Source organism: Carcharodon carcharias, chromosome 4 (assembly GCF_017639515.1).
Source record: "Carcharodon carcharias isolate sCarCar2 chromosome 4, sCarCar2.pri, whole genome shotgun sequence".
Taxonomy (NCBI): Eukaryota; Metazoa; Chordata; class Chondrichthyes; order Lamniformes; family Lamnidae; genus Carcharodon; species Carcharodon carcharias.
This window is the reverse complement of record NC_054470.1, coordinates 2,377,173-2,398,396: the sequence shown is the minus strand read 5'-3', so window position 1 is coordinate 2,398,396 and position 21,224 is coordinate 2,377,173. Positions and strand designations below refer to the sequence as shown.

The 21,224-nt window shown below is 45.5% G+C and overlaps 1 protein-coding gene across 3 annotated transcripts in view; it reads left to right on the top strand.

Moving 5' to 3' along the window:
- Positions 1–21,224, top strand: part of epb41l4a (erythrocyte membrane protein band 4.1 like 4A) — a 374,673-nt gene that overhangs the window by 295,318 nt on the left and 58,131 nt on the right. For all 3 annotated transcript variants that reach the window (XM_041186876.1, XM_041186875.1, XM_041186874.1), the window contains 2 exons: positions 15,506–15,586; positions 16,966–17,079. In XM_041186876.1, coding sequence (XP_041042810.1) covers positions 15,506–15,586; positions 16,966–17,079 — 195 coding nt within the window. The remainder of the gene's footprint in view (positions 1–15,505; positions 15,587–16,965; positions 17,080–21,224) is intronic.

The window sequence follows — 21,224 nt, the reverse complement described above, 5'->3', positions numbered from 1 at the left end:
CCTATTTATAAACCAGTGATCCTTTTTTTGTACAGCTTTATCAACTTATTTTCTTACTTTTAAAGATTTTTGTTTCTGAAGCCTAAAGCCTCTCTGCTTCTCTATTTTTAGAAATTTACCATTTTGTGCATTTTTTTACCCTTATTTTTCCTCACAATTCACAATGTTAAATTTTATCTGCACAGTCTATCGATCAATCTCCTCCTAAAGTCACGGTTAATGGCATCCCCTATTCATGTATCATTTACAAATTTTTACATTGGAGGAACAATAACATAAAGTCTAATTTTAATAACCCAGTGCTAAGAGCCAATTTTTTTAAATGAAAATCAACCCTCCTATAACGAACATTTAAGGCAGGTACAACAATGAAATTAAAGTTGAGGGTAATTGAAAGCTAAGTAGAGCAAACCCCGTAAGATATATGCATTTGTTACATGAGAAGGCTGTCTATGCACAAATTCCAACAAGGCAGGGGATGTGAGGATGAAAATTCAATGAGGAAATTGGGATGAAGGAAATGCAGCCAGGCAACATGCGTGAAGTTGGCAAGTAAGGAATCGTCTTTGTCTCTTGAAAACAAAACTTCTCATCATCGGTGAACTGGACCATTAATGATGAGTCAGGGAAAGGGTGAAGGAAGTTCTGGTAACAAGGACATGGAAGGTACAGAGCCAGTTATCACTGCACTGGTTAAGTTCAGAAAGGCAGTCACAACTAGGCAAAACTTCACACAGCCATTACAGGGAACTGAGAATCATTTGGACTGAATAGCAAGTGGAAATAGTGAGAATTAAGGAAAACACAAATAATATAAAGTAATTTAAGCTGTATATTTTTTAACAGAATAAAATGACGTCCAATTCAAATGGTCACTACATAATTTATCTGATGCAGCAAATCACCTAAACCCTACAATAGTGAACACCCTGCTATAACAGCTTTTTCTGTTGGTCCCAAGGAATTTGACACACACATGTGCCCCCTAGTGATCAGTATTAGGATGGCTCTTCTCATTATAACATTGACGTGTATTTGTATTTTGATTGTCCTTTAATCACCTTGCTTGCCATGCTGCCAAATTCCCTTTAAAACTGTGTGCCTTAATTTTATCAGCAAACACCCTATATTAACATTGGAGAAAACACTTATTCACAGATAGAGTTAATAAACTTTAGCCCAATTCCTTGAAGATGAAAGGATCTGATTGAGGTGTTTAAAATAGTGGATGGAGATCCTAATATAAAGCGAAAAAACTCTTCCCACTAATGGGAAGAGCCTAGAAGAAGGGAACAGAATCTTAAAATAAAGAGCAAGCTGGTTAAAAATGAGAACAGAAGAACAAATCAGGTAAAGGGTTTTAACAATGGATATACTATGGCCAGGATATTTTGCATCCGATTGGGACGGGTGTGTTTGGTGGTGAGATTGAAAAATCTTGAGAAGGCCCTAGGCACGTCAATCCAGGAAGTGATTGACCCCCTCCCTCTGTCAATGGCAGGCCGCGTTTCCTGCCCTCGGATGTCAGGAACTTAATTTGATTACATTTGCATATCATTATTGTGGCTACATGCCGGAATCACTCCAACACACGTCAAATTTAAATCCCACATCTGTGTGGTTTACAAATGCATTTAAAAGGGGTGCATCTGCTGACCTGAACTTTGAGGGGAACTCAGAGGTGAGTGCACACAACTTAGCACAGTGCTGTCAAAGATCACAATGCAAGAAAGTGACCCCGCGGATTCAGGGGAGTCACAGGCAAGCCTCCACAGTGGCTTTATCGTGGCTGGCTTGTGGTGCAGGGGCTAGGGCAATAGTGTTGGAGAGAAAGGAACCTCTGGGCTAGGGCATCCGTGCAAGGGGGAGTCATGGCAGCACAGACTGAAGGTCTGAAGGTTGCACAGTAACACATGACGGTGGGCGGGCAGGTAAATGGATAAAACATGTCAAAGATGAGCATACTTCCACAGCTGAGAATGACTAGCTTGAGCTTAATTAACCTGCTTGGAGTCAGACTAGTCAAGCAATTGTGTCTACTGAAGCAACACTAATTCCTGACAGTGCCAATGATTTCTCCTCTACTTTTAACCCCGAACGCGCAGACTTCAAAATTGAATGAGTGCAATGGTGCTGCAGAGCCACTGGGTGACCAGGCAAGCTTGACCATCCCCTTCGGAAAGGTGGCCGTGGAACACTGAAGGAGGGGTGCACTCCTAATCCCTTGCATTATGTTTCAGGAGACATTGAAAAGTTACCCTCATGGCCCAAGCAAACCGCAAAGCCTTTGAGTGCAGGTTAAAACAATGCCTGCACACGAGATGAGAGTTCAGGATGCAGACAAGTGGCCAAAGCTGACATGTGGTGTGGTGTAGTAGTGGGTATGATTTTGGTCAACCATCATATGCACTAAACACTGGGCTCCTATGTGGTGGCCACAACTCTCCAGCATGTGAAAAGGGGCCTTGAGAGGCAGCCACAGGTGATGACTTGACCAAGAGTGATCCTTAGGAGACGATTGCTGACCTTCTCTCTCTTTGATACTGCATTGAGGAGACCATCAGTAATAAGCCTGGTGATCCCACTGTCTGCCTCATTGCTTATCGGCAGAAAAGAAAATGGAGAATATGACGGAGGCACCTGGCTCGCCAAAGGGAGGAGCAGAACCCTCACGACTTCCTCACGGGCTTCCTCCGCACTCAGAGGATGAACTCCAGAGAGCTGTCACCTCACTAGATCCAGGGTCTACAGACGGCACATCTGCTACATGCAGATGAGCGAGAACCAGTGTCACCATGTCAAGGGAACTGGTCACTCTCGTATGTCCCTTCTGCAGGATTTGGTGCCACGGGGACTTGGGCATCTACTGCCAGTGGCAGTGAATTTGACTGCCACGCTCAATTTCTACGGCAGTCGCTCCTTCCACGGCTCCACTGGCAACCTGTGCATGACCTTGCAAGCCTCCACCCACAAATGTATCCAGGAGGTCATGGATGCCCATTTTGCCAAGGCACACAACTTTGTCAACTTGACAGAGATCAGGCAAGCCAGGAAGCAATAGTGGTGGGATTCACTGTGATTTCCAGATTTTCAAGATGCAGTGTGCCATCAACTGCACCCTTGTGGCTCTTAAATCTCCCTGGCAGCAAGCAGTCCAGTATGTGAACCACTCTCAATATTCAGCTGGTCTGCAACCATAACAAATGGATCATGCATGTTTGTGGAAGTGCCCATGACTCATATATCTTCAGCAGGTCTCAGGCCCCTGACATCTTCCAGGGACAACACAGGCTGCAGGATTGGCTCCTTGGGGACAAAGGCTACTTGCAAAGGATGTGGTTGATGATATCTGTGAGGTGGCCTCAGACCGCTCCTGAGAGAAGGTACAGTGAGGCTCATGCCGCAACCCGAAGTTTGACGGAGCACTCCAGAGGAATCCCGAAAATCAGGTTCTGGTGTCTGGACAGATCTGGTGAGGCTTTCCAGTATACTCCCCAGAGGGGGTCGTGCATCATAGTGGCTTGCTGCACACTACATAACCTGGCAATGCAAAGCGTGGAGGACCTGGATGATGAGGAGATGGAAGAGCTGAACATCTCTGATGAGGAAAAGTTCGAAGGGAATGAGGATAATGAGGTTTTGGAAAGGGAGATTGCAGCAATGAGGCCTTAACAAAGGCCAGACGAGGCAGACGTGCTTGTGAGGCCCTCATTACCATATGATTCTCAGAGGATGATGGCGAGATGCAGTAAGAACATCCTAAGATCTTGACATTGCATCTGGGAACATCCGACACCTTTCTGTCTGAGGGCAGCACATATATGCTCTGTGAAGAGGGCCATATCGTGGAGATGCTGCTGAGATACAGCGGGCACATGGGCTTTAACAGCAGTTGATCCTTTGGCAGGCTTCATCACCTGTTCCCTTCAACACCACACCTTCACCTGTCAGGAATGCTGAACGAGATGGGGGGCAGCCCTGCCTCTAAGGGCTGAGAGCACACAGAGAACATCACGGAATCCAGTGACGCTTGGGTACAAGATTCTTGCAGCAAACATAAGCCACAAACACGCATCATTAATCTGGATAGAGACTTTGAAACCGGTTATACACTGCATAGGGGAGAGGCCCTGGACTGCAGCAGTAGCCTTCATTTTGTGCCGGAACCAAGGTTTCACATCTGATTGACCCGGACACTGTTCTTCATAACAAGGAGCCATAGACAAGGAGATATTCTTGGGAATGTATTTACAATGGTCAACATTATGTAAAGTGATTAACACCTGTGTCCATGTCTTCTTGACCTTTCTAACCCTGCCGCTACATCTTGATGCATCCCCAACATCTACAGTGGAGGTGGAGGTAGCCTGCTAACTGCTATGCCCTGATGCCTGTGATGACTTTGGTAGGTGTCCTCAGGAGTGCTGAGACCTAGAGGGCCCCAGCCTGTTTTCAGGGTCCTGCTGTGTGGCTGTGCCGCCCTCCACGGCCTGCAGAACTGGAGCTAGGTCACAGGAAGAGGAGATTCGGATGGGCCAGACACTCCCAAAGTCATCTGAGTGGATGGCCCCTGCTGATTCCCTCCCTATGGGTGCTTGAGGGCTGCTGGCAGAATCCTTGAGCGGAAAGGGCAGCTGGGGTGAGCTCAAGATACCCTGCCCTCCTCTCGCATTGACACTGACGCCAGCAAGTGCTTCAGCAATGGAGTGCAGTTCCTGCAACAGTGCAGGCCCGATGTCCTGGACCAAGGTCTCCATGGTGGCCGCTACCCTGCCGGTGTTGACCTCGTTGTGTTGGCATGGCAGCACTATCACCTCGATCTGAAGGCAAACGGACTCCCCCATTGTGCCTCGCAACCTGAGGAGTGCAGTGGACATCCCTTCCTGATGTTCCCGAGCTTGTCTTTGCATCTCCGGTAAATGTGGTATGGTTGAGTCCAGAGGCTTCTCATCTGACTCGGACTCAGAAGATCCCTGGTTTCCTGCAAACCTCCGAGTGCCTCTGCCTCCTGTGGATCAGAGAGTGCTATGTGCTCACCAGAAGGTGACCCCAAGGCTACTCTAGAACAAGATCCCACCAAGATGTGTGTCTCTGTGGTGGTGGCTGTGGGTGAATGGTGTGATGGGTCTTCAGTGTTGGTGTCTGTGGATTCCTCTTCTGTGGTGTCCTTGGGCTGGAGTTAAGGTCCTGGATGGTGGAACCCTTTGGCTGTTTCCCAGATGTGTCTGTGAAAGAAATGAGAGCTAATTAGTGCATGGCAGTAGCCTGTGAAACAGCACATCACTCACGGCATGGTTGTCTGATGGATGTTGCACTGCTGGATCCTCACTGGGTTGAATGCCGCTGACCTGGCCATCAGCACATGAGTGTTCCACATCCTCGACGGCCAGCTGGATGGCTCTGTTTTCAAAGTACGTGAGGACCTTGAGGTCAGGCATTCCTTCAGCAGTCTGTGACCTCTCCCTTTTGCTGTGTGCCAGCTTGTCCTGCATGAGGACAGATGGAGAGAGTGTAAGCAGGATGCCTGCCCAGTCGGATGATAAGAATGTCTGGCATGTGTGGCTGGTGAGTGGTGCCATGGATGGGATGAGGACACAATCTGCAGGACAGATGAAAGTGTGTTTGATGTCCCTTGAACTAGCAGTGAGTGAGAGATCCTTGTGGATGTGTGCTGGGTTTGTCAATGCGTGAATTGAGAGTGATGAGAAGAGTGACTTACCCTGGCGGAACAGACGAGATCATTCATTCTCTATTGGCACTGGGTAGTCTTGTTTTGGAGTGTGTTGGCGCTAACCACCGCTGCCACTGCCTCCCATGCTGGCTTGGTGACCTTGCTTGCTGGTCTTCGCCCAGAGCGAGGTAGGGGACACCATGGCAGGCCTCCATTGCATCTAGTATGTGCTCAAAGGAGGTGATGCTAAATTTGGGGGCAGCATGTTTCCTAGCTTTGGCAGCTACCAGTTCCCAGCAGTTTTCTATTCCTTGAAGAATGCTAGCTCTTCGCAGGGGTGGACTTTAAATATAGTGCCCAGATTACTGAAGCTTTGAGGTGATGGCAGGGCGGGCAAATCCGAGGCCACCCCACTAGTGATCCAACATAAAACCCATGCATCAGATTTTTTTTAACAATGTTCCACATGATATGGGGTGAAATTCAGCCATTGCCATTGGCGGGTCAAATGCTAATTTTCCCGGCCTGATATCGGGCTTTGCTGATTTCAGGAAAAATCCCTGCCTAATGCTCCTGTAATGTTCTGGAACTGTCAGCTGAGGCCAGCCCTTACCATCACGTAGACAGTGTCATGAAACTAACATTCTTTTCATAATATTTTTCTGGTTTATTGTGAAGTAGGTTTATGGGGGTCAGTATAATTGGGTCTGTTTGTGGTTTAATTACATTTGTAGTCAAGTAGACTGCAAGCATTAAATACTCAGAAGAAGCTGGACATGCTAATGAGTGAACATGGATGCTGGCTTAGTGTGTAAGGTGTGAAGGGAATTTGCATTTTTAGATAAATGAAGGGAGATTTGGATTGCAGAGACACCTTAGTCTATTTACAACTAGCCAGGAAAGCAGGGCTAAGGGATGTGTTTATTTTTCTCCAAAGGTTACTGGCAATATTGGCACCAAGTAAGTTTTTATGTTTTGAGGAAGGTAGAGTTTCAAAAACATTTGGAACAATTGAATTTACATATTAAAAAGAGAGAAACATACATAAAGGAGAATGAAAGGCTAGGTGAAAAGAGGAGGCCATGTATGATCTAACAGTATGTGAAATAGCCTTAATGAAGCCCCCAACATGTGTGTATAAGTTTGCTGTCTAATTAAACAGAAGTTAGAGAAAAGCCATTTGGAATTCCACTGTCCAGGGTATTGTGTTAACTTGTTAAGTTTGTTTTAAGTCTAAAATTTATTCCTGACCGTTGCCTTAAAGGGAGTGTAACAGGGAGTCAGGTTAATTAGGAATTTTAGGAGTTATTATAGTAGTAATTATAGTTTTATGTATGTTCTTGACACCTTTTATTTTGTTAATAAATATTTTAATTTGATTTTTTAAAAATCTCTAACGGTCTTGGTGGACTTGTTACTTCCGAATTCAATGCGCACATTTCGTAATAAATACAAATTGCAAAACTGTTGTGATAGCGCAACTAAGTTTCCCTCGTGGATTTGGTCTGCCTGGCACACATCATCTGCAGGAAGAAGTGGAAGGGTAACAGGCAGAGGAGGAAGTATAGAAACAGCAACCCCAACCAGTCTCTTGCTTAGTGCATACTTGTGCTTGTTGATCACTCTGTGAATATCCCTCTAGCCTACTCTCTATCCTGTGTGTGTAGCCAAACCTTGAGCTATGCTTGCTAAGGTAAGCTGCATTTTGCTGGGTGCTGCCTTCCTCTTCTTGTGATGTGTTATGGCACTCTATGTTTGCTATACCTGAAGTGGAAGAGATGGGCAAGGAGAAGGATGAATGGTTGTACAAAACACCTACAGTTTGTCATACAGAGTGTGCAGGGTGAGATAGAAGTAAGAAAGGAAAATGAGGCCAAGATGTGAGGAAACCCTGAGGGACATTTTCGCCAATCTGTTCAATTGCAATGGCCATGCCTCATCTCCTGCCCAAAATGTCCAGCACCTATTACTCCAGTAGAGACAGGATATACATGTGGCCTTGGTCTACTCTGGCAGCCATCTACTGATGTATATTGTTGCCAAATTATCCTGCAGGAAAGAAAGGAGAATGTTAGTGGTAGCCTTTTAAGATGTTTTGAGAATTTGCATGTCAAGGTCAAATTATGTGATTGTTGTGTAAAAGTTAACACACTTTTGAGTTGTGGGGAAGTGAGATAATGAGAGCAGGAGCAAAAGGAGGTGGTATAAAGTGTGGTGAAGTGATTGTATGAGAGTAAATGGAAGTAGGTGAGGGAAAGGCTGTGAGTCATGAGATGTGTGGTCTAAGTGCGAGAAGAGAATAATTCAGCTGATGTTTAAGGGTCTTACCTTCACAGCCCTATTGTGGTTACGTCGGGAACTAAGAACAGGTGAAGGCTATTCAACCCTGGAAACCTGCTCTACCATTCACATGGAACATGGCTGATCTGTAACTTAAGTCACCTCTCTTGATTCCATGAGCCTTACTCAACAAAAAATTATCAATCTCAGTTTTGAATTTTCAGTTAACCTAGCCTTAACAGCTTCCTGTGGGAGAAATTAGAAGTTTATTAAACTTCTTGCAACATTGTAGCTACGTCCTTGGAGCATGCTCCTGGCATTGATTTCTTCCATAGTCCTCCACTAAACACAGTTCTCCACCCCCACCCCCCAGGTGCATTAATATTGCATGGTCCTGTCAATCACATGAACAGGCACTTACAGTGTGCACAGCACTTACTTTCTGTCTGTGTTCAGGCAGGGTCATATTTCAAAGTATATAACTGTCAATAATAACAGAACTGTTCCAATGGACTGATTGGTTTGCTCCTGTTCCTGTGTATGATTCACAGGTTTCACTATGTTACGATCCCAGTAGGGAGTAAAGAAATTCGAACTTCCAGTGAATAACTGAAAGGATGACAGGGCATGATTTCACATTTTAAGACTTTTATTGTCATAAACAAACTAAAAGTAACTTTGACCAAACATTGTTTCAGTAAACAACTTACACTTTGAATTACAGAACAGAACTTTCCCGTTTTACTTTTAACACAACTGAAAATCCTGCCTCACGATTGTACTTTACACTGCCCCTTAAGTAGAAATTCAATTCTCTGGGAACCAGTTCAAAATAATTCTTGGCTCACAAGGATTTACTTCCATTCTTTTGCTTTCCTAGTCTGGTAACCTTTAACCTCTGAACTGTCTTTCACAGTGAGCAGTGAGGGTTTTTCCTAGAGATTCTCCCTCTAGCGCAAGCTGGGTGAATCTTCTAGTCTCATTCTAAATCACCACGAATTTGGTCTTTTCAATCTGAACATGAGCTCCCACTACATAACGAATGATGGAGACTGGCTACTTCTAACTGCTCTCTCCCTCTCTCTCTCACTCACTCACCCATTCACTCATTCTCTCTCTCTCTCTTTCCCCCACACACACACACTCTCGCTCTCTCTCATACTCTCTCAAACTCTCGCACTCTCACACTCAGATCCTGGCAGGCTGACTTGTCTGTGAGTTTGGAAAGCCGATAACTCAGTCCTACAAATGAACCCTATGGACCCTTCCCATCTCAAAGCCCATCTCCATGGCAACATGAATCATATAGATCTTGTATCCAGATAGAAATGCTAATTAGCTATCATTTAGACTCCAACATCATTCCAAATTAAGACTAAATAGACAGTTAAAGTATAACCATTTACAAAACCTGACATTCTTTACACCTTCCTTGGACTTTGGAGACCAATTGTCTATCCACTGTCAGCGCAGATGCTTCTGCCATTATCTACATGCACCTTCTTCCCAATAAAGCAACCTGGGACCCTCTTTAATCGTTAACAGTCAAACCACCCAGATATACAGTCAGCAGAATTCAGAATAGGTCACTTAACCCACCCTCCCCCCTTATTCCTCCATTTTACCCTAAATTAAAAACACAGTCCCAAAACATAACTGTCTTATAAAACCTTGTAATTTTAACATTAGTTTTAAATTTGATAAAACGTGGTGAACAGTGTAATGCCTCACTTACTTTCATCTACAGTTGGGCCTGAGGATTTTTGAGCCTCATCTTTATACACGTGTACCGAACAACCCCAGCAAAATTATATAAATCCAATCCCATCTGTATATATTCTGAATAATGACACTGCTTAGAGTGTTTATTAAGGATGGAGTACAGGGCACATTGATAAAACTTTTGATCTCTGCAGTCTGTTCAGGATACTTTCCATCCCTTACGGCCTTATAACCCATCCTGTGAGTGATTCTGTAAACACTTATTCTTCTGATTGACTCTGACTCTGAAGCTGTGTGCTGTTATACCACAAGCTTCTCTTCACCTATGATTTACTATATAGCCTATTAGATTAGGTTTGCTGAAAGATGCAGTGATACACAAAAGGAAGGAATGTGGCCCAAAGTCAAACTTAATGGACCCTTTACTTCAATTATACTCAGAAAAGAATGACGCAAACATTACGGTGTTATGCACTACTACTACGAGATATTCTCATGCCATACCTCACAGTAGCTCATTCACTGAACAATAAAGCAAAACAGAATTCCATAGAGAAACCTTTTACCCTGAGGTTATTTTGATATTACATTTCCTTTAAATAGCCTAAAACAAAAGAGTCCTTTGGGCTAATGCTTATCTTTGACTCCAGATTCTCCTTTTAAGACTGAACAGCATCTAATAGGAATAAAAATCAAACAACAACTTGCATTTATTTACATAGCATCTTTAACATTGTTAAACTTCCCAAGGTTTTCCATGGGAGTGTTATGAAAAAAATGTCACCAAACCACTTGAGAAGATAATAGGATAGGTGAGAGGCAGGTTTTAAGGAGCATCTTAAGAGAGGAAAGAGAGGTAGAGAAGTGGAGAGGTTTAGGGAAGAAATTCCAGAGTTTATAGTCCAGGCAGCTGAAAGGATTATTGCCAATGGTGGAGCGATTAAAATTAGTGACGTACAAGAGGCCAGAATATGAGGAGCAGAGAGATGTTGGTGAGTTGTGGGACTGGATTATAGAGATAGGGAAGGACGAGACCATGAAGGATTTGAAAACAAGTTGTGAATTTTAAAGCTGAGGTGTTGCCAGACTGGAGCAAGTGTGGGCCAGTAAGCACAGGGTGATAGGTGAACAGGACTTGGTGAGTGTTAGGATGGAGGCAATAGAGTTTTGGTTGGAAGTTTACAGGGGTTGGAAGGTGCAAGGCTGGCCAGAAGAGCATTGGAATAGTCAACTCTAGACATTATTACGGTTGTGTCATAAGCCCGTAAAACCCATTAAGAAGATCGACACTTTACTTTTAAAAGGAGGCATGGAATTTATCTTGATAAAATGGACTCCAGGGAGTCAAGTGACTTGTTTTGTGGTTTCTATACAGAAAATGATTAACTCGTGTCTGAACATATCTCTAGAAACAGAGAAATGCTTTGGAGGAACTTAAGGGACTAAAATGCGACAGATCCCGGGGCCTGATGACTACACCCTAGGGTTCTAAAAGGGATATCTGCAGAGACACTGGGATGTGCTGGTTGTGATTTTCCAGAATTCTTTGGATTCCGGAATGGTTCCATCAGATTGGGAGTTGGCAAATGTTACTCCGCTTTTCAGGAAAGGATAGAGAGAGAAAGCAAGGTACTACAGGCCATTTAGCCTAACATCAGTTGTTGGGAAAATGCTGAAATCTATTATTAAGGAAGTCCTAACAAACCCTTAGAAAAACATAGTATGATTAGAACAAGTCAACATGGTTTTACTAAAGGGAAATCCTGCCTAACAAATTTATTTGATTTTTTTGAGGATATAACTAGTAAGGTAGATAAAGGGGAACCAGCAGATGTTGTATATTTGGATTTCCAGAAGGCATTCGATATGACTCCACACAGAGGAGTAATAAGTTAGGTTAGAGTTGGAGTTGAAGGTAATATATTAGCATGGATAGAAGATTGGTTAACAGATATGAAGCAGAGTGGGCATAAAAGGGACATTTTCAAGTTCGCAGGTAGTGAATAGTGGAGTACCACAAGGGTCAGTGCTGGGGCCTCAGCTATTTACAATCTATATTAATGACTCAGATGAAGAGACGGGGAGTTAATGTCTCTAAGTTTGTTGATGATACAAAGCTAGGTGGAAAGGTAAGCTGTGAAGGACACAGACTGCAAAGAGATATCGACAGTTTAAGCCAATGGACAACAAGATGGAAGATGGATTATAATGTTGGGAAGTGTGAAGTTGTTCACTTTGGTGGAAAGAATGGAAAAGCTGAATAGGTTATAAAAGGTGAAAAGCTTATAAGCGTTGATGTTCAAAGAGACTTGAGTGTGTATGTACAAGGAATGCAAAAAGTTAGCATATAGGTACAGCAAGCAGTTAGGAAGGCAAATGGCATGTTGGCCTTTATTGCAAGCAGATCAGATTACAGGAATAAATAAGTCTTGCTCCAATTTTACAGGGCTTTGGTGAGACCACATCTGGAATACTGTGTGTAGTTTTGGTCTCCACGTTTAAGAAAGGATATACTTGCATTGGATCCGATACAGCGAAGGTTCACGAAATTGGTCCCTGGGATGAAGAGGCTGTCCTAACACGAGAGGCTGAACAAATTGAGTCTATTTTCTCTGGAGATCAGAAGAATAAGAGGCAATCTCATTTAAATGTACAAACTTCTGAAGGGCCTTAATAGGATAGATGCTGAGAGACTGTTTCCACTGGTTGGGGAATCTAAAACATGGGGGCACAGTCTCAGGCTAAGGGACTGATCATTTAGGACTGAGATGAGTAGAAATTACTCAAATCACTCAAAAGGTTGTGAACCTTTGGAATTCTCTGCCCCAGATGGGTTATGGATGCTCCATCATTGAATACATATAAGACTGGGATAGACAGATGTTTGGTCCATCAGGGAATCAAGGGATATGGGAAACTGGGAGGAAAGTGGAGTTGAAACCGAAGTTCAACCCATAATCGTATTGAATGGCAGAGCAGGCTCACAGGCCCTTTTGCTCCTATTTTCTGTGCTCTTCAAGGTCCTTAAAATGTCCTTTCTGGAGGACCTTGCCCTGAAGAGACATCAAGTTGCAAGATCACTTGTGATATTTGCAGTTACTATTGTGTAGATATTTACAGAAACTTAAATGCAATGGTTGCCCCAGATTTGGTGCCTGCAAACTTGAAATCTAACAAAGAGGATGTGAAGGAACCACTTTATCACAAACAGGTGCGAATTGTATCAAACATCCCCCATTTTGTGGAAAATTGCTTGGCCATCAACCGATTGTGTGGCAATGGAAAACATCAATACTGTTAACACGTGACAGAAACTGGTTAGGGATAACAAATATATTATTTATTCTAAGAATAGCCAAAAAGAGTCAGCCTGGGATACAAAGACCAGGGGGAATCCGTCTCACCCAGCACAAGAGACGACTCTTCTCTGGCCGTAGGCAGAGAAATGGGGCTAATTCATTCTACCCGCAAGATTATTCTTCTTCATTACAGAGTTTCAACAACAACTTTGACTAAAAAGCCAGAAACCCTGTTATTTCTTGGAATACCATTGTGAGTTCATCACCAGAGACCTTTATTTTCTTCCAGTGAAAGAGAATTTCTAGGCCTGCAACCTTTCTGATGACCTTCTTGGAGAAATAGATTATTGACTCTTGGGACTTTAAAGAAATTTAAGTGCATGCTATATCTTTAGAAATCATCTTTTCGTGTGTGTGTGTGTGGTTGTCTGTGTGTGTGGTTGTCTGTGTGTGTGGTTGTCTGTGTGTGTGTGTCTGTGTGTGGTTGTCTGCGTGTGTGTGTGTGTGTGTGTGTCTGTGGTTGTCTGTGTGTGGTTGTCTGTGTGTGGTTGTCTATGTGTGTCTGTGTGTGTGTGTCTGTGTGTGGTTGTCTATGTGTGTCTGTGTGTGTGTGTCTGTGTGTGTGTGTCTCAAAAATATAACTTGGTGCAGTCAGTCGAGAGGTGGGAACAAGGGAAACATTATCCCACATCTCTCCCCTGTCTGTAACAACATAAATGCTTGCTAACTGAAGTAAAGTAAAGAAAGAATTAACTCACATTTATATAGCACCTTTCCCAAAGCACATTGCGGCCAATGAAATACTTTTGATTTGTAGTCACTGTTGTAATGTGGGAAACAGAGCAGCCAAATTGTGCACAGCAAGGCCCCACAAACAGAAATGTGATAATAACTGGATAATGGCCCAGAACTTCCAGTCTCTGGAGCTCATATCCGTGAGGTACCCCAGAAGATCCATTGGGGAATCCTCTGCAAGTCCCCAAGCAAGGCCTGCATGACAATTGTCCAGGAAGTTTCACTTCTGATGGGCAATTACCCTGCACTGGGAAACACCCGATACTCCGATTTAAGTCGGAGACTTCAAATTGTTCTGACACTCTTAGCAGAATAGTTACCCAGCAAAAATGAGAAGGATGAAAATCACTTCTATCTCCTGTTAACTATAGTACTGACTACGCCGTCCCATCCTCCCTCCCAACATCCCAACTATTCCCCGACCCCCAGCTATCCCCGACCCCCAGCTACCGACTACCTCCTCTATCCTCGACTAAACCCCCCCCACCCCCCGACTACCTCCTCTATCCTCGACTAAACCCCCCCCACCCCCCGACTACCTCCTCTATCCTCGACTAAACCCCCCCCCACCCCCCGACTACCTCCTCTATCCTCGGCTAAACCCCCCCACCCCCCGTCTACCTCCTCTATCCTCGACTAAACCCCCCCCACCCCCTGACTACCTCCTCTATCCTCGACTAAACCCCCCCACCCCCCGACTACCTCCTCTATCCTCGACTAAACCCCCCCACCCCCCGACTACCTCCTCTGTCCTCGACTAAACCCCCCACCCCCCGACTACCCTGCAACTGCCCCCCCCTACTATCCCCAACCCCCAGCTATCCCTCCACCCCCCCAACTATCTCCTCTATCCTCGACTAAAAACCCCCCATCCCTCGACTACCTCCTCTATCCTTGACTACTCCACCACCCTCTGACTATCCCCCACCCCGCGACTGACCACCTGACCCCCCCGCTCATCCTACCCTGACCCAAACTACACCCCATCTTACCCCTCCGCCATCATATTCCCCTCACACCCTCCATTCTACCCTCTCTCTACCCATGCTGCTCCCCTCCCCATCCTACCCACTTACACACTTCCCTCTTCCCTGGCTTCTCAAAGTGGCCGGGACCTTTAAGCTTAGCTGCTTTAAGGCAGCTGGTATCTTAAAAAGGTGATGTGGCTTCACATCCCCCAATGCTGCTGCCCTGCACTGAGGGCCTTGGGAACCTGCTGCCCTGCACATTTCCTATCAGGCCTGCGTTGGAAGGTCGAGTGAGAAATGTACAGATCCTGACTAAGGTGAGTGAAAAGGAGCAGAGTGGCAATCTAATTGTGATTGCCACTCCTCAGAAGTTCTGGCCCAATATATTTTAATGATGTTGGCATATGAGGGCTTAACAATGGACAGGACACTGAAACTGAAATTGCAAGAATCCTCATTCAGAAACAGATTTGAGTAACTGATTCTTTGTAATACAGTATAGTTGGGGAACATGTTAAAGTGAGGGGTTTGCTCTGGTGCTATTGCTATCGATGTAGAAATCATTTGCATCGCGTAACGAAAACAGAAAATACACAGAAGGTCAATCAGCATCTGTGTGTTTGCACTACTTTGATTTTTATTATATGTTATGATAGAGCGCGTGATTTGTAAGCTAGAGTTCCTGTTAGGAGCACTGCTGTGTGTACTGTGTACTTAACACTGTAAAGTTTAATTATCCTGAAAGTTGAGACTTCTCACTTCCTCCTTAGCTCCAAGATAACCAAACGGGAAGGTAGTCCAGATACACAAACCAAAACCAGTGCACCATGGGAAGGAAATGGTCCCCAAAGGTAGGAAAACATTGATTAACTTGACCAATCAGAATGCATTTCCCTAACAGTAATGCTTCATCCAGCAATCACTGAAGTTACTAGTCATTCTCTTAACTAGTCACCAATTCACCTGAACGATGTTGGAAGCTTTACTTCTGGAAAATTTGATCTTTTAGCTGCATTTTCAAATATTTTGTGGCTGTGATTTTTTGTTGCCTGCCGTAGGCACAGCAGCAGTTTCTGGTTTAAAGTTTACTCTACCAGGATAAATGACTTCTCCAGAGAGAATAAATTACAATTCCCCAACACATACCTTGAATCGCTGCTTGCTATTTTGCAATCCCTTTACAAGCAGGTGATGTCGGGGAGAAGTTTATCCAAAAAGCAGGTGGGTTTGAGTCAGGCTGTGGGAAAGGGTTAAAAGTCTTAAATGACCCCAGCCTGGCCACCTCCAACTTTCATGGAGATGGGAAGATGGGCAGGAGATCAATCTGTTCAAAGGAGGCAGGTTGGTACTTTAAATATGATAATGAGGTTGCAAGCCTCATTGTCATTCAGCTTTTTGAATTTAACTGTTGTCAGTCAGGTTTCTTGAGTCTTGGGGAACCCAGACACCAGATCCAGCTGAGGATTTAGCAGATCCTTGAAGTGAGTGCCTTTACATCTACCTGCTGAATCCAGCCTGAGGAACCTCAGCAATCATGCACCATGTCCCCTACAAACTTCCCCACGAGGCCTTTTACTCCCCTTCGCTGAGGCCTCCGATTTCACTTTGAGGCCCCCAAATCTTCCCCACAGAGGCCTCTGACCATCCCCCAGCCCATTTATCTTCCCTACCAAGGTTTCCAATTCCAACACTCCCCAAAGGCCTCTTCCTTCTCCTGAAGCCTCTGACTTCATCTCCCATCTCAGATGCTCCCAACGTCTCCCACACCCCCCTGCTATTCCCTGAAGTACCCCCCCCACCGCCACAAACAACCCCCTCAACCCCAGTGGCTCTGATTCCCTCACCTGTGATCAGCCCATGCCTCCAGCGCAGATTTACTTGGCCCAGTAGTCCCACAGACTGGCTCCCCATCCAACTGGAAGCCATTGTGTCAAGCAGCTTTGACTCTACGACATGTGGAGAGCATTCTGACTTCTGGTTTCCCCACAACTTTCTGACCTACACACTCCTGGTGGGACAGATAAATTAAAATCTAGGCCATAATGTTTCCTTTCTCCGTCTCCCTCACAAAACAAAATGCCACAAGATTTTTAGCTCTCAATCTGTTCCCAATCCTTTGTGCCTGGATTAAAGATCACACACGTGAATTGCCAGAGTTACTAAAATAACAAATACATCTTTTAATATTAAGCCTTATCATCTAGTCATGTACTGAATTGTCTTTTTTCAGTGGATTATATATTTCTCCAAGTGAACGCAACAAATCACCAAAATTCCCTCATCCTAAACGACGGACTCCTTCTGCTGGAAGTGATAATGAGTTGGGTCAGCCTGGGAGACAATGGTAGGAATTGATATTTTTTTAAATGGTTGATTCTGTTGTTGTTTTGAACAATGCCTGGCGTCTCCAAGACCTGGTGCCCACATCGCCCCCCCCATCATACTCCCCACCCCAACATCCTCCCATCCCCTGCTTGGATGCATCCAAAATGCATGTTGCCTGAAGTCATCTTACCCCTTTTCTATTTCTGGCTCAAGTTAACATAAGCTGCCTCTCCCCAACAAATCCCTGACATGTAACAAGCTGCTTCTCCCCAACAAATCCCTGACATGTAACAAGCTGCCTCTCCCCAACAAATCCCTGACATGTAACAAACTGCCTCTCCCCAACAAATCCCTGACATGTAACAAGACAGGGTTTGGGGCTGGTAGTCACCAAGAAGGCTGGGGGAGGCAGGTGCAGGGAGAAGTTGTTCAGAGGGAGCGGTCAGTGCTGTCAGTGCTGGAATCTTGGGAAAACCGAGGGTACTAGTGAAAGGAGAGCGCTGTGACTGTGTGAGGGGGCAGTGGGATGCAGTAGGGTGGGAGGGTGAGGGCCCTGGTGTGGCAGGAGTAGTTCTCATTGTGGAGGGTTGTTCATGGGGATAAGAATTTTCATACGGATCTAGGGAGTGGGCAAGGTCAGGGTGGGCATGGACACTGTGACAGGCTTGGGTTTAGCAGGGAGGGAAGATACTTGAAGGGTAAAGGTGATGGGCTTGAGGGAGGTAGGGGAGGTTGAAGGGTGAAGGTAACACTGGGAGAGACTTGATGGGGTTAGAAGGTAGGTAAAAGGTGTTGGACACTGACTGGAAGGTGACGTGCACCATCCTGAGGCACAGGCAGATCAGGAAGTTCACACCCTCGATGTCCAGCAGAAAAATTTCTATGTGGGAGGACTGCAGGAGAATCCCGATAATCTATCCTGACAAGGCAAAGGTCTCTCTATAGGCTCCAGAGAGCAGTGAAGGGAAGGTAAATAGTGTGAATGGGAGATTTCTCGCATATGGCTCACCTGAGCCTTGGCAACGAGCAGTGCCTCGTTGGGCAGGCATGATTCAGGGGGACATGGACCTGGTCTTGGTGCCCCCAGAAAAGAGGGAGCGCACATAGCCAATAACACAAGCAGCAGCAAAAAATCCCAGGAGATCTTTATGAAGTGAAATGGTTCCAATATTTACAAAGGTGCTAAAACTATAGGCAATGATTGTACTCCCGTGCCACCAGTGTTAACTTAATACTTCTTAATTTTTCTTAACCTACCATTACATCCAGCTGCTTCCCCGACATCCACAGCGGAGGTGGAGGTAGCCTGCTGACTACTATTCCCTCTTGTCAGTGATGGCTTTGGTGGGTGTCCTTTGGAGGATCCTAGCCGCCTTTGGGTCTCCTGCCGTGGTGCAGCTGTCTCTTCAGTGGCCTCAGAGGTTGAAGCTGATGGGGTCAGAGCCAGAGAGGACTCAGAATACATGGCCACCCCTGTAGTGTCCTGATTGGAAGCCTCAGGGATGTCCGCCTGATGCCCCTCCTCCCATTGGGTGACTGAGAGCCCCTCCCTGACTCCTTGAGTTTAAGAGACACCTGGAGTAAGGTTGAGGGTGCCCAGTTCCCCTCTCGTCTAACCACTGCACAAGCTTACCCATGGCTAAAGTGATGGAGTACAGGTCCGAGCACATATCTGGCAGAAACTCTGCATTCTGCTGGGCCAGGGTCTCCATGGCATTCACCATCCTCCCCATGGAGACCTCCATGTGCTCACATGCTGGAGTCATGATATCAGAGAGCACTCGGACGCACTCCTCCAATCCTCATGCCAATCTGTTGAGGGCCTCTGACACCTTTGCTCTTCTCTAGCAGACCTCCGAGTGCCAGCGAGCTTGGCTCTCACTGCTTCTCCCTACTGTGGACACGTGTCTGTGAGGTGACCACCAGAGTGTGAGCCCAAGCCTAACACTAGATCTATCACCCACCGAAGTGTGTGTCTTTGGGCTGGTGGAGGCTGCAGGTGAACACTATGATGGCTCTACAGGTATGAAGAAGTACTCATCATTACCTGAGCTCTCCTGGGGGTTGGGGCTCACTCCTGGAGTGGGAGCTGGCTTCCCCCTCTTCCTACGCACATCTGGAATGGAGAGAATAGAGAATGAATGACAGCCTAGGCTGGCTCCTACATTGCACACAGCATCACCCTCAGGTTCCCATTTTCAGAGATTAAGCATACTCCCTCACTGGATGCTTGGGGAAGGCTGACTTTGCCCTTGTCACAGGCACAGGCACGGTCACAATCCTCCCCTGCTAGCTCAACAGCCTGCTACTCAAATTGTGTGAGCAGCCAGATGTCAGGCATGCCCCCTCCCGTCTTCTCCCCTCTCACCTCACACCTTCTGCATCAAGATAGTAGGTGGATTGTGAGCACTTGTGGTGCAGGAGCAGGTCACATGCTGCTAATTCTGTGGCTAAAACATGATCCCTGACTACCCAAGGCACAAGTGAGGAGTTTGAAGGAATACTGTCCACTTACCTGGATAAGTGTAGCTCCAACAGAACTCAGGAAGCTGGTCACCTTTCAGGATGAAGATTAACACTCCATCCAGCACCCTCAACATTCAGTCCCTCCAATGCTGACCCATAGTGGTAGCTGTGTGTACCAAGTGAAAGATGCACTGCTGCTAGTCCCCAAGGCTACTTGGGCAGCTTTGTCCAAACTCATGAGCTCTGGCAGCTAGAAGGACAAGGGCAGCAGAGGCATGGGATCAGCAGCTTCTGCAAGTTGCTCTCTACTCCAAAACCCCTCTGCCCCCCCCCACAATGGCTGTGCCTTCAGTGTGGCTCGGTCAGCAACTCACAGTTGCCTTCCTACTAGCAGACCTCATGGACTGCAGTTGGGCAATGAGGCAGCACCCCAGCACCTTCTCAAGGGCTTTTAGAGATGGGCAACACAGATACTGGCTTTGCCATTGTCGCCACGTCCCATGCCAGATTCAGAAGAATGCTGAGGTGAGTTTATAGATTAGAAGGTTCAGTTACCCTGGCGGTGCAGATCGCATCATTTGTCTTTCCTGCACTACAGGGCGGTCCTCCTCTGCACCCCTCTGGCACTGACCACCCTGATGAACTCGCCCCAGGCTGGTGTAGTGAGTCAGGTGGGCCTCCTCCTCCCAACTCTGGGAAAGGGTCCTTCATGCCAGGAGGAGAGTCTCCAGGGAGGCATCGCTGAAGCTTGGGACTGGGGTTTGGTTACTTATCGAGGCCATCTCAGTACCCTGAAGTTCTGATGCCCTGAATCACTGGCTGTCTGAGTGCCTTTTAAATATGGCACCCAAACATGACAGTGTGGCACGTTGAGCAGCGGCTGTGACATTTCCCATCTGTGGCTAGGACTGAAGAAGAATATTAATGATGACACAATCCCCAGAGCTGCCTAATGACTTGTTAGTTACATTGGATTTGCAGGAGCCTGGGAACAGCTGCACTTCTGACTCCATGTTTTCATGCCAGACAGTTAAAGGGAAAGAGGAAAGAAATTACAGAAAAAAATAGAAAAAATGAAGTTTCAAAAAAATTACCATTATTATAGGATAATAAATTTACAGCTATAAAATTTGAATGTTAAGTCTGCCAGTCAGAAAAATTTTACGTGTAATTTTGTTACATAACACCCTCGTGTGCAGTCGGAAAGTACAGGATAAAACTTGGTAGCCATCATGGAAGCATGGCACATGGTAATACAACACCAGGAAAATGAATACTGAATAAAATATATGTGAACTTGGTGTGCAAAGCTAACGAGTAAGGACAAATGAAAGATAACCCTTAGAATTATTGAAACTCGATGAGGGTACTATTATGAATTATGAATTATTGAAACTCGATGAGGGTACTATAGGCTGCTGCTCTTTCCCAGTTAGGTAGCTAGCAGTGTGGTACTGATCTGTTTTCACTATAGGGACTGGAGCAGCTTCACATCACTGGTGAAATTAGATTGGCCTAACAGGCATCTCTCAAGTCTCGAAGTTGAAACCGGAACTAGCAAACACTGATGCAGATAAAATAGACAATATGTAGTCTAGTGTTTATGCAATTAATCTAGCAACCGAGATTGTAATTTCGAATCCCACTGTGGCAACTTAAATTTAATAAATCTGAGAATTTGGGGATTGATTCAAGGCA